Here is a 13,986-nt window from a genome sequence, read left to right as displayed (position 1 = left end):
CCGAAAATTTAACACCATCTCGGTGTTCACTATTTAACACCGGACTTTTTGCAGTGTAGAATGTTGGACCACAACCTTTTAAGAGAACTATATTTTTGGTATTCCAAACGGATGAAACATTAACTGTGTGTATGAGTTGTGTTTTTATGTGATATTACCATCAGAAATAGGGGAGAATACTAAGAAACTTGCATTTCAGCCAGCTGCCTCGACCAGGGTAAATATGGATCGCCGCTAGTTTTCGCGGTCAAACTTAGTCAATATTTTACGGCCAGATTCAGCCAAACTACTACACCAAATCAACCTGCACCAGGTATATCCCTTTCTTGAATAACATGTTAATCGAATGATTATGTGATGTCATTTAAATTCCTGTTTATGCCTCAATTCAGTATTGAATATGTTAGGCGTGAACTTACACTGTGTAGTATTTGAAGTCATTTATCATACATCCAAGTTTTACATAATATAAGTACAATGATTTTTATATTTCCTTAGAATATTTATTTTCTTACGTTTTTCGTTTTTACTTCTCAGTCAAAGTATATGATATTTGAAGTATAGGCATACTTTATCATTCCTGCACATTTTCACTTGATCATAATGGCTTATCTTACTATTTTAGTATTCCATTGAATTATTTTCAGCAATTTTTTACCTAAATCGAGTTTGAATATGTTACTTATATATCATATTTTTGGTTGCCAAATTTCATTGTTGTTCAACAACAAACAAAAAAACTTCGTCAATATATTTTGTCCTTATGTGTTTCCATCAATTTGAATAAAAAAAAGTATTTTTTGTTTTGTGTTTTCTGTAATAACTGATATGAGTAATTGGATTTGAGGAATTGACGTTAAGTTCAGTTAAAAATGAATGTAAACACAGCCTATTTGAGTATTAAAGTGTTAATGGTTAATGAGGTTTTTTTTTTTTTTTAAACAGATGATATGTATAATATATTTATTGAATTTTTACATTGCATTGAATCAATCATAGGGAAATGTGGTGTATTCGTTATTGTTAAAATGTTTATATAATGTCTATTGTTTGATGTAATTTATACGTTTTTATGTGATGCATTATAATTTAGCCTTCGGGCTACTATTTTGCATGTTTGCTCCAATAAACCATTATCAATCAATCAATCAATCTGAAACGAACATTGTGTCGAGTTGATAAAAATGATGACAATGAAAATAATGATATTGATTATAAGAATTAATTAATCAGTACATTAATGAATTGATTAAAAATCTAGTTGGTTAAATAATTGATTGATTACTAAAGGGAATTAATAGATTAACCATGACGATGATAATGATAATGATAATAATAGTGATTTTAACAACCACGTCCCAGCGAAAGAACTCAGCAACAGGCACTTTTAGAAACCATTCCTTGTTTATTGCAATAGAGTTATTTTACAGAGATGTATATATACAAATCATATCTTTACATAGTCAAAGTGCTTTACATTGTACAAAAGTCAACATGAAGATAATCGCACAGGTTAAACGTACGTGGAAGCTCTCTTCTCCACGATTCTATCGAGAGTCATCTTTATCAACACCACCAGTGTGTATCATTTCATTTTACTTTCTGTAACAGTTTGAGATTCACAGTTGCGGTTGTCATTGTGTGTATTCTAACCTAGAATTAGATTAATTCAACAAACTAGCCTGTTCAGGCAATAGGAAGTAACTCCAACTTGGCCATGTTTCAAATCATATTGCCCTCATAGCAAAATTTCTTGTGAAATACTTTGAATTTTGATAAATCAGTATAAATGGTAGCTTTATTTCTTATCAATAGAATTGAATAATGTCCATTGTCTGAGATAACTTTAGATAAGCGATCAGAAGGAATATACGCCCAAAATGTTTTTAGGTACGATATTGACTAATTATCCAATAATCACACACATTTTCAAGTCACATCTCAGTCAATTTAAGTTTGTGACAGAAGTTCAATATCAATATTTTTTTGTTTTCGTTTTGGTGGCAAATTTCAATAATACTTTAGACGTGATTTCAGCACTTTGTGGGCAATTTCTATACACGTACCTGTCAAAACATTGCGTTACAAAAAAAAGACAAATATTTGCATCAGAATATCATGGAAGTATCTTTCCATCAAGACCTAATTCACACCAAGCACACACACACACACACACACACACATAAACCCACACGCGCATTCTCTCTCTTTTTCACTTCTCTTTTTCGGCAAATTATTTGCTTGGGTGCACAATCCTTTTTCTCATTTACTTTTTCGGAAACGAACGTACGTTCAAAAATGCGTCATAATACCAGTCGGTACGATTGTGCGCATTACGCCAGCTAATTGGGCTGGTCCCATCGATTTCTTGTACCTTCCTGGCACGTCTAATCCATCATGTCATTTATCACATGGCATGGATAAGTGTAATTCACGGTAATCATATAACACTTCTTCATTCATCTACACGCACACACATAGAAAAGGAAAAGGCAGCGCTTTTAAATTTTGTAAACTTACCAAATACCCATGACAAATACTCATTTTCGAAACATTCATCGAAATTGAACAAATGAATACCTAAGGTAGCCAAGTAAAGTGAGTGATCAGTGATAAGAATACACTCTTCTTCTTCTTTGGTTTTCTGGTTGACGACGTTCAAAAGTTCCAAAATACTCTTTTAATCTTTGGACGTTTGTTGCCATGGTGATTGTCGTGAGTTGAAAGAAGAATTTCTTTCTCCAGTCCTTCGATCACGGAAACCGAACAAAGTGTGGTTCACCACAAGTAAACAAGGTGTTGTTTTACCTAGCAAAATTTCATAAAAAGATGTACGTAGATGGATAACACAGAAGCATTATATTGATTCCCGATAATCACGATATGATTATGGAGGCATACACCAAGTCGCGTTATCTACAGTAGATAGAGAGGTACCATTATCTCAGCCATCGTCTTGCCAGGCCGTCGTCTGCGCTGGTTTCTCCCACGTATGAATGGAACCTCACAGACACACAGACACACATATCTAATGAAAGATAGATTGATAGCTATATTGATGTGTTTGTGAGTTTAAAGTTATACTCCGCTTTGCATTGGATTGAAAAAACATAGGTCAGATGCTTGATCACTTTAACTTTTGTTTTTAGCCACTTTTACATTGTGTACTATTAAATCTGTTGCATTCTGTTAAAGTGACCCTAAAATCCTAAATGATTTGAGTTCTAGACATTAAGCGACACACAGCGATGCTGTGTTTCCCTTTTCCACCTGATTTGTATTTTTGACATACTACTCGAATAAGTAATATATGCATCCAGTATACCCATACTTCCATTTTTCTGTTATTACATTAAATTTCCTGCTAAGACTTAACTTAATAATCGTTCTTTCACCAGACTTTGGATGGAGGGGTAAAAATGCACTTCGCAGCGAGTCATGGCAACGTTTAAACTTTGTACCGTTGCGACAAAATGTTCAAGGGACACAAAGATCCAACGTAAAAGTTTCACTTCCGTGAACAAGTATAATAGAATATAAAAAAGAGACAAAGTCTGCGTTTGCATGTTCCAACGTGAGAACTTTGCTCCCTGCTGACGTCACGAGTTTCTGAAGCACGTGACTGAATGTCATGTCACGTGATGAACTCTGCGCCATTTTTTTTCGACAGTTCGCACCATCATCGATAGCGTCTTATATCGTGATGTCACAATTGTAGACGAAGGATAGCGAGGAACTAGCTTGTTCATGAGTAAATAACAAGGCTAAAGTTCTCATAACCAATCTATCTAAGACACGTAGGTGTCGTTCACTATACACCTGGTCATAGGATCTAGTGCTGTGTAGTTGGGGTCGTCGTTCAGAGCTAAGGCGTTTTCGTATAAATGCGAGGCTCGAGTCTCGCTCAGTGCTATGTCGCTTTTCATCTTCTGGTCGGACGACTTAGGAGAGGATCTGTAGCGGTCGGTCATAGGGGGAGGAGGCGGGGCGTCCATCTCTGGAAACCCTTGACTTAGGATCGACGGTTTTTCGGTCAACGGGGCGATGATGTGTCTGCTCGCTTCATCGATCTTGTTGCTAGACTTGTGAAAGGCAAAGCCGGGTTGACGCTGCTTCTTGGTAGGCTTGGGTTTTGCGTACAGGTGAGCAGGATTAGAGATGGCGTTGAAAAAACCTCGCAGTGTTGGCTTCATGGAGGCTTGATTCTTTTGCGGCCTATGTGAACTGGGCAGTGGCGAGTTAGCAAAATGAATCTTAGCCGTTTGCTTCCGGTACCAAAGGTAAAAGATTACCACGCAAGTAGCCAGAGTCGTTAGGAAGGTGACAATAGCGGTGACCACCACGCCCGCAGCCGAATCGCAGCCTTGAGATCTCTCCGGGATGCAAGCGTATGGGGGACGTTCCTGATCGGGATACCCTCCAAGATTATCGCCGGAGATCCCGTCTTGTCCAGGGTGCTGCGGCCATAAATCAGCCGTGATCGTAGGCGTCGACCTCGTAGATCTAGGGAGTTCGTTGACCACACTGACCCGGATTTCTGCCATGGCTTGACCACCGGGGCTCTGGGCTAAGCAGGTGTAATTCCCACCATCGGTCAGCTTGGCCTGGCGGATCAGAAGCGTGCCGTCCCGACGGACAGAAACGCGTGGGATGCGAACCCTTGAGGCCCGGTAGAGGTTGGCTGTGTTGGCCGTGACGGCTGGGATTGGTTCACCGATGGGGTTCACCCAGGAAAGGGCAGGTGACGGAATACCAGAGGCATCGCATCTCACTGTGACGTCAGCACCTTTCACGACCAGGTATTGGGAGCGCTCCTGCAAGATGTTCAGAAAAACAGAGATTCATCAACCACTTTCCTCATGAGTACGGATTGGTACAAATATCATAGGATATTGTCATATGATTTATTTCTCTCTTTTTTTATCCATACTCAGGAGAGCTTCCTCGTGCTTGTTTGTCTGTGTATTTGATTGTATAGGTATGTATGTGCTTTTCAGCATGTATCCTCCATTTCCTGCAACTTTGAATTTAATTCGTTATTATCAGAAAATGATGCGTGGTATTTTTAATGTCACAGTATTTTTCATCGTTATTTCATTGTATTGATATTGTGTTATTTGTTTGTATTGATATTGTACTACTATGTACATGACTGTTTTGTATTGTTTAAAATGAAATAAGATGAAATGAATGATTTAACCGGTTGCTAACCTTTTCATGGGTGGTTGTCCTAGGTGTCACGTAAACTTTAACAATATCCTGATTAGCTTCAGTGATTCATGTTTCACTATACCAAGGTTTCCTCCCCCTTCAATGTTCCCAGCTATTTTTAATCTGAAGTTTCAAAATTCATGCCCCTTTTATTTTTATCTCATTGCTATGTGATGGAAGGGCTAGCCAGTGTTCCACATGCTCTGAAGTTCAAGCTTGGCTCAAGTAACAGACATGACAGATCATCTTTGGCAACGACTTCGATGAAAAGAGCACAACATATGTGATAATGTCAGAGAATTAGACCGCCGGAATACTCCTGACAACCTGTGCATGTTGCCGGAGTGGCCTACATACGAACAAAATGTTTTCATGTAGGAACAATCGCTCTTGTCTCATTCAGCGATATAGACTGACGTATCCGCGCAATATCTTAATTTCGTTACTTTGTCCACCCTTCTTGATAAAACCTGCGTGTCCTGACACACTGCCATCACCATGGAGATAGACTTTAATTGGAGGCACATCGTCGTAAGTCACGTCAAGCGAAAGATAGAATCGGTGAGATAACGAGTGACACAAGTGTGTGAGAAGAAAAAGGTCACGGCCAAACTCTTTTTCGGTGCTCCAAAAAAATTCGACACCACATTGCTGGTGAAGAGATATTTGTGGCAGACAGCGGTTAAATAACTGTTTAGATTTTATATATATATTCTTGGGGCATTAGCAAAGGAGCACCAAGCAATTTAAAGTAAAAATATATATATATATCACAATTTGTAGAATGAAATGTGAAGTTGATGCAGCAGCACATACACACACACACACACACACACACATACCAACAACATCAACAACTAATATTTGTAATACTCACAGAAGCGAAGTATTAGCATGATTCAAACATTTGTACAGGCTTGTGATTGTGTTTGTAATTAAGGGGGGAGGTAGGGGACCTATCTTTATGAAATATAGCTTTTATTATGATCTTAAGACAGAACTACTTGCCAAGCCGAAGTTTCAAGGACTGGTGTCTCTGATGATGAATTCTGTAATACATTTGTTCGATTTATGTCTCTATTTTGCTCCTGTGGGAAATTAATTAGATCGGTGTGGGCTACGTGTGAATAATCACTGCTATTGTGCATTCATTTACAATCACGTCTACCCTCATTTGTTCTCAGCATTAAGCTTTGGCGCATAAGTATTATCGCTTCATTTGGACAAAATAATTTCAGTATGAAACAACCTGCCGCTAAATTTTGCATTCTACGAAAAAGCAAGCTCCAACATTTACACATAATCTCGTCGGATTTACACTCTTAGGGTTACAGCTTCTGTCTGGCTAGGTTATGACAGACGGGATGTAGTTCCGTCTTTCAAATCATCATCTTGTCTGGGAAACTCGACCTGAAAGCTGTCAGATCAACGCTGCAAAAAAGAAAGGATCAACGCGCTGTAGCACGACTGGAAGGGAGATCTAGAGGACGGTTTGCCACGGAGCTTTACGGGGACTACCGGGAAGATATCTGATTAGCAGCAGAGCGAATCCGCATGGAATACTTTGGGCTACATCGAACAGGTACCTACACTGCTAAGTTGAGTATCAGTATAATACTAAGACGGCTTGACGCATGACATTGCCGAGGTTTCACTAAGCCAAGGTTCCAGCTCAGAACCCCCGCAGTGCAGTTTGGGATTGACTTTTTCAAGTCGGAACCACTTTTAGCTCTTGTCTGATACCTGGGTCACGGTGACCTGATCAGGAGGGCATTTCATGAAGCATTTTTGTCTTTTTTTTTTTTTGTCTGACATTCTGTTATAAGCTACTAAAATACTCGCATCTGATCGGCTGAGAGCAAATTTGTCCTACAAATTTGTCGGACAAAACGCTCCAAGAAATGCCTCCAGGTGTTTGCGAGTACTCGATTTAAAAATTTAATGCTAAAATAGGGAATCTGGAAATCTAGATTTTTTCAGAATCTTCATCGCCTTGCAACCAAGTGTGTACTTGTTTGCTGGTTGTGTGTTGTTGTTTTTTACACACAATTTTCACGGAATACCTTTAAAAGTGATTTGGTATTTCAGTAGGGCCTTTCATTTCTGAATGAAAGTTTAACAGAAAGCTAGCATTTGCTGAGAATACCTAAATTTCCATGAAGGGATAAAGTATTCAAATTGTTTCATCTCAACCTAGGAGATTGTGAATTTGCATTCTCACAACTCACTGCGTCATCTAGCGCAATTATTGGGAAATAGCTTATGAATTTGCCGAATAGCTTCGTGATATGATTGTTGCAACGACGGCATTGTTCATTCAAATCTATGTCTGCAATGATTATGACTAACCGACGTAACCCGAGATTCGAAAACCAAATGGGTAAAAGCAGGACAGACCAACCATGGACAAGTTTCATTGAAGAGAGACTAATCACAGATTTTCATAGTGAATATGTTTCTATATTTATATACAGCATTACTACCATGATGCCCTTTGACCTGATATTACCAAGATATGATGTTCTACCCTGGACAGTTGATAACTTAATTAGTGAATACCCCGTAGATCAATCAATAAACTAATTAATTGATAGATACATACATAATTAAGTAAAAACGCAGATGATTAAATAAACCAATAAATACGTGAATGAATCTAATTAGATACAGAAGGGAATAGTCAAGCAAACACATGAACGAAGGAAGAAATGAATGAATGCACAAATGGATATGAAAATGATTACACTTTTAAACAGACTCCCGATGAGTAGCGTCGCCATCGTCCCTGTACCTATAGAAGGTGCTGTATATAAACCAGAAAATACGATCGAACACAGGATGTGGTTACGCGTGTGCACCTGTGTGTGTGTTGCAATGGGTGATGGACTAAGGACGAGGTTATCACTGATGACGTCTAGGACAGCACACTCACCTTATTGAAAGTGGGTCTTGTGCACTGGAGAGGAGCGTCTAGGTATCTCAGATCCAGTCCTCGAAGGTTGGTGGGTCCGTTGCAGATGACTGGGTCTCTCAGAGCCAGGATGCCTGCATTGGCCTGCTGAGGATAGACCAACCTCCTGAGGAACTCGATCCGACAGTCACACTCCAGAGGGTTCGCTCCCATCCACAGTGTAGCCAGTGATGGCATTGATGAGAATATATTCGCCATAGTGGCGATCTCATTGTTGTTCAGCTGTAAGGAACGGAGCTGCGTCAGTCCAGTAAAGGCAGCTGCGTCGATGGTTCTCAGGATGTTAGCATGAAGAGACAGAAGAGCCAGTGACGTCAGACCTTGTAACATGCCAGGTCTCAACATCGACATGTGGTTGTCATTAAGATGTAGCGTTCTCAGTTGCCTCAGACCATTAAACGCCCCTGTCGTTATGGTAGAAATATTGTTCTTTGACAAATCCAACGTGTCAAGTTTTGGCGCGCCAGAAAATGTACTTGCTGACAGGGAGGTTATTCTGTTTGATTTCAGGATGAGGTTCGTCAGGTTGTGGAGTCCAGCAAACGCACCAGGCGTGATGGTGGTGATCTCATTCATGCTAAGATCAAGCTTCTGGAGGTTGTAGAATTGGCGGAAGGCGTCTGGGAGGAGGTTTGTCAATCGGTTATCGTGCATGTCAAGAAACTTGGCGTGATGCTGCTCCTGAGGAACACACGTGAGATGCCGCCGGCCGCACAGCATGCTGGCGAAGCCCGCCTCTTCGTCCGTGTCACAGGAAGGCTTGCGGATGCAGCGGGTGGCGACGGTAGGATGGGGGACCTGAGATACGATGAGGGATGCTACCAGGAACAGCATGGTTGGTGAAAAGATGACGGCCGCCATATTGAACACCGATCTAGCATGGGGAAAGGGGAAGAAAACAAGTATGGCAGTTTTTATCGTCGTCAAGTAGAATCTGTTTTTCTCATATTTACCTAAATACGGAGACATTTGCGAGAGTGGAAGGATCACACAATTTTATTAAGCTCGATGTACCCACACAGTCATGGTATATCTGACGTCATCAGCCCCCCCCCCCCCTTGAAAAGCCTTAGCAGTTTCATGGGAAGTCACAACGACAGTGGAAATATATGGTTTGACCTCTCCCTTTTACAGGGAGGAACGCATCAAACGTGTGAAGCAGCGAAAACAAACAGACTTTTAAAGGGATAGTACAGTATTGGTGGAGATGAGAATTGGGCTTTTAACTTTTTGCGAGATACCAAGAAAACACGTATGAAATAGTACAGAGCATACCATTTTAAGAGGAATTCAAAGTTTATTTGATGAAAATCGGGTTTGGAATGACTGAGGTATCCAAAAACAAGGTAAAACAAAGCGATGGTAATGAAGTGTGGGTCCCACACTTATTAGAATCACTCTGTTTTGGATATCTCAGCCATTTCAAAACCGATTTTCATCAAATAAGCGTTGAATTCCTCATGGAATTACATGCTCTTTCATAATTTATAAGTGGTTTCTCATTATCTCACCAACAAATGTTAGAGACCTGACATTTGGTCTCAAGCAGTTCATTATTTTACTTCATTTAAAAATTCTGTTCACTTCGTCATGTACATGTACATGCATTCTATTTACCATTGCAATCCGGGGGCTTTACGCCTTTTCAAGCTATCGCTTTTTGTAGACCCCGTTCTCCTCATAAATATTTCCTCTTTTTTTTTTTTTTGCTATGTTGATCTCACAATGTATTTGTTTTTATGATGATTGAGATGAATAAACGAATTGAATTAAATTGAATTGAATTGAACCAGAACTATACGATCCCTTTAAAAGAGAGAGAATTAATTCGCAGCAGGGAAACTGTACTGATATTACAGGATTCTGATAATGTCTAGAATCGAACATGAAACCAGTCAGCATCTTTACATATGAATAGATGGACCCAATTTCGCTGTGGAAATGAGATGTCTGAACACACTTTTCGAACGAGACCTTTTATTTGATTATTTCTGAGTGTCTTTATAGTGTCACTCTCTTCCTGGCAGTTTTCGCGCTTGACATTTCAACATGCAACGAATTACGTGTAAAGCCATACGTATCCACTGTAAGTAGTAGGATCATTGACGATGACTGGCGAAATATGAAACCGCTTCCCCCTTCGACGGCTGAAATTAGGCAACTGGCTTACATGATTAGGATGTGACTGAAACTTTAAACGGTGTCATCAGTCGAGCGTTCAAAGAGAATGTACCCTATGGGAGGAATTGTAATTAATGAACGATTCGAAACGAAACAACAGATGAACTACACAGCTTTTCAATGTATGAGTGAACAGTGAAAGATGGAGCAAAACAGGAAACAAACTAACGATGAACAATAGAGCCATTAAAATATTGGTAGGCCCGTCATCAGACGTAGCGTCCAATGAAACATCTCGAAGGAATCCTTCTGGTCATGTGACTCCTTGGTCATGTGACTCCTTGGCTCTCTAAATACTCTCCTCATCGTGTTTTCACTGTTCTGTCAGAGCGTAGTTATTACACGTCACACAAAGAAAAGGCAATTGAGTAATTCTTGCAAATCCAGGGGAAACAATCCCATGTGTTCTTTTCTTCATGAGCTACGTAAAATCAGAAGTGGCTTTGGAGATATCAAGAAGAATGTGATAAATTATTCCTGATATATTCTTGTATCTTCTTCTTGAGACATATAGTCGAGCGCATTTATCTCTTTTTACGCAGAAGTAATATATTAGTTCTGTGTGAAAAGAGATTGGAATACGTTCAACCTACGATTACTAGTCTGTAAGTTCTGTCGTCTGTTAATATTTTCAAATTGATAGTCTTTGATATGTTTCTCCCTATGATACAAAGAATTTCTGTCATTACTTCCTTTTCATCTTACGGGTATTCTGTACAAGAATGATATGAACATTAACACTGCTATCAGAAACATCACATAAAGTTATCCCACGAACATACTGTTGAAACTATTGATCTATTCATTTCAGTTTCTAAATTGCACCAACATCAGCTCTTTACGTATTTTTAATAATATATCATACATAACATGATTATAGTGATATACACATATATTACATATCATGCAAAATTAATCATACAGTGTATATATAATAAATTATTGATGATACTACAATGAGACATCGTGACGGAAATAGCTATAGAATACATTTAAGACAACAAGATATAACACACCAAAACGCAATACAAAACTACACCACCTAAACCTATAATGATATCAGTATAATCCTGTTTTGGGTCATCGAAAGTGTAGGCCTACGGACTCCGAGCGCCAGCTAGAATATAAATATCGTCAAAACTCGTCTCGTGATTGCAACGGAACGGGAGGCGAAAGAGGAAGGCAGACAAATTGTAGCATCGAGTCGCGGATATATTTCCTTTAACCACCTAATCTTCGCCGAGGTTCAAACGAAGTGGATGGGAAGGAACCAATAATGGAGGGATTGTGGTTTCAACGCGAATTCGGTCGAATTTCTGCATCTTTTGACGGATTTCAAATCATCTCACCTACCGCTTGGACTGCGCAAGAAGAAGGGCAGCGTTCGGAGAGGCCTGGGATATTTGGCTTGACTGCACGCAGTAAGTGTGAGCAGGGAGGAAGCGGGCGAAGTGAACTGCCCGATAGAAGTAGGTCATTTTACTGGGAGCATGATTTTTATCAGGAGTGAGGCAAAAATGTAGGGTACCTTGATTTGTGTACCCACCTTCTTCCCGCCGCAAGATTGATAACATTATGAACATTATTAGCACTTCACATGTGTTGATATTTGCATATACACATAGATTGATAGATAGATGGAAATATATGGATATAGTAGACCATATTTCAGTCATATAGTATAGTCATAGGAAGAAAGGCAGGGAGGTGGGAGAGCCCACCTTCCTGGTCATGGGATATACTAAATGAAATTGATGTCATGACACACTCCTAACGTTAGTCGTAAGGCCCCTTTTATTTTTGCCCGAAGAAATCATAACAAGCGACCCTGTTCATACGTGATTTTCTATTTAGATTCTCGGATGCTGTAAACCGCCAATGACAAACCATTACATGTCGTCAGTTCTCGTGATTATAGAGGTACGACGAGGGACATCGTAAGCGTTGCGCCGAAAATGCTCGCTAGGCTGGAGCTGGAGCTGAAACCTCGTGGGTTCACTTCGAACGGCAGTCAGATGACCCTTACTCATCCCACGCATGACATCAACGCGGGACTGGTGAATTTTGTTTACAGGAAGTCTGCAGTTTGTTCTAGCTTAATGCGACTGTTAATTCGCTTCGGAGGGGGGGGGGGGGGCTGGACACTAACTCTTGATCCATAGTTTGATATAATGTTATTCAAAATTTCTGATGACTCCCGGTAAAACTTCAAAAAGTTTGAAAAACGTTGATCTTCTCTCTGACAACACTTTGAGAACAATGCCAAGTCTAGAGAAACTACTTAGAGCAGATTGCCCGACGTGCATAAACATCTTAACTTATTCTCTGGGTTAATACTTGAGGTCCAGAATTATAGCCTCCACTCCAAGTCTTTGACACTAAGTAGCCAGACTTTAACATCATTAACTTGTTTACTCCCAATGCCCATCATATCTGCCACGCTTTGGAGTGAAGGGACTTACTCCAGCCATTCGTCGCCTGATGGCGTAGACGTCGTCTCGCTTCATTTTCATTTTGCCAACGATGCGTGCCTTAGCTTGAAGGGGACTGTCACCAAAGATGTGGCATCACAAGTAAGATAGAGGCAAGATGTATTCTAGGTCCGAGGTAAAAATATTCGTTTCTTGCCTGTAGAAAAGGCGGGAAAAATCCACAGGAACGCCAGGAGCTGATTTTAACCCCGGACATCGATGATTGAAGACAAACTTTGGTTCTTTCCACTAAAACAGATATTTTCGTGTCGTTGGATCGTGTTTCGTCAAGTATAATTCTCCATAATCCCCTGCTACTTGATATCAGTGTCGATTCTGTTTGTTCAAACATTTTAACCCTACCAATTCACATCAACCTTATGTTCCAATGACATTAAACATTCACTTACTGCTACACATAGTGTCAAATGTCAGACGAAATTGTTGAAGCCATGAGAGATTCAAATGGCTTGTAATGACTCATCTTTCCTCAGACATGATTCGAGCAGGCAACCCTTATTTTTCTTTCTTAAAACATGATTAAAATCATAATATGACAGTGAAAACACGTCACATGACTGATGCGTGAGATTTCCTGAAAATGAATAGAAAAGTAAATAAAATAAACGAGATATTTCTGACCCATATTTCAATGGAAAAGTAAACGAGACGTACGGGTAAACACAATAACTGAAAATCTAATAAACTGGCAATATTGATGATAACGGTCATTGTCGCATTGACCAATCGGAGGCCAATTTCTTTCCCTTCAATAAATGTAATCGATTCTCCGAAGTCCCATATGAGAGGAGATGAAAAGTCACGTGCTTGTGGCCTTGTGATTGTGTCCGTTTCCATTTCCACCCAAACGTGCTTGTCTCTCTTGAAGATAGCAATCTCAATGCAAGGCGCATATTATGGTAATACGTTGGGAGCCTTCGCCATCAGATAATGACTAGCTGAATGTGTCGGAAAATCAGATAATCACAAGGTCAAGTAATCGGTATCCCGCCTTCATGGTTAACCAGAAGCACCATGCTCTCATTTTGATGAATATCTAAACCTCGAGCTGGCAAAATGATTGAAAAAAAAAAAAAAGAGAGAGAGAAAGGCAGCTGCGAAACATCATCAACAACTATAGCTTCAAGCATA

General features: G+C 39.8%; 1 protein-coding gene across 1 annotated transcript; it reads right to left on the bottom strand.

The window, feature by feature from the left end:
• Window positions 1–3,788: 3,788 nt before the first annotated feature.
• On the bottom strand, window positions 3,789–11,841 carry LOC139740611 (uncharacterized). The gene is made up of 3 exons (XM_071651197.1): window positions 11,717–11,841; window positions 8,144–9,056; window positions 3,789–4,814 (listed from the first exon to the last, which is right to left on the bottom strand). The coding sequence occupies exons 1-3, from the start codon at window positions 11,839–11,841 to the stop codon at window positions 3,789–3,791; spliced, it is 2,064 nt and encodes a 687-aa protein (XP_071507298.1).
• Between the last annotated feature and the right edge of the window lie 2,145 nt (window positions 11,842–13,986).

The sequence above is a fragment of the Diadema antillarum genome, unplaced genomic scaffold (assembly GCF_040938485.1).
Source record: "Diadema antillarum isolate AM-2024a unplaced genomic scaffold, OU_Dant_1.0 seq00000867_RagTag, whole genome shotgun sequence".
Taxonomy (NCBI): domain Eukaryota; kingdom Metazoa; phylum Echinodermata; class Echinoidea; order Diadematoida; family Diadematidae; genus Diadema; species Diadema antillarum.
Note: the sequence above shows the minus strand (reverse complement) of the source record. Positions and strands in the feature narration are given on the sequence as shown.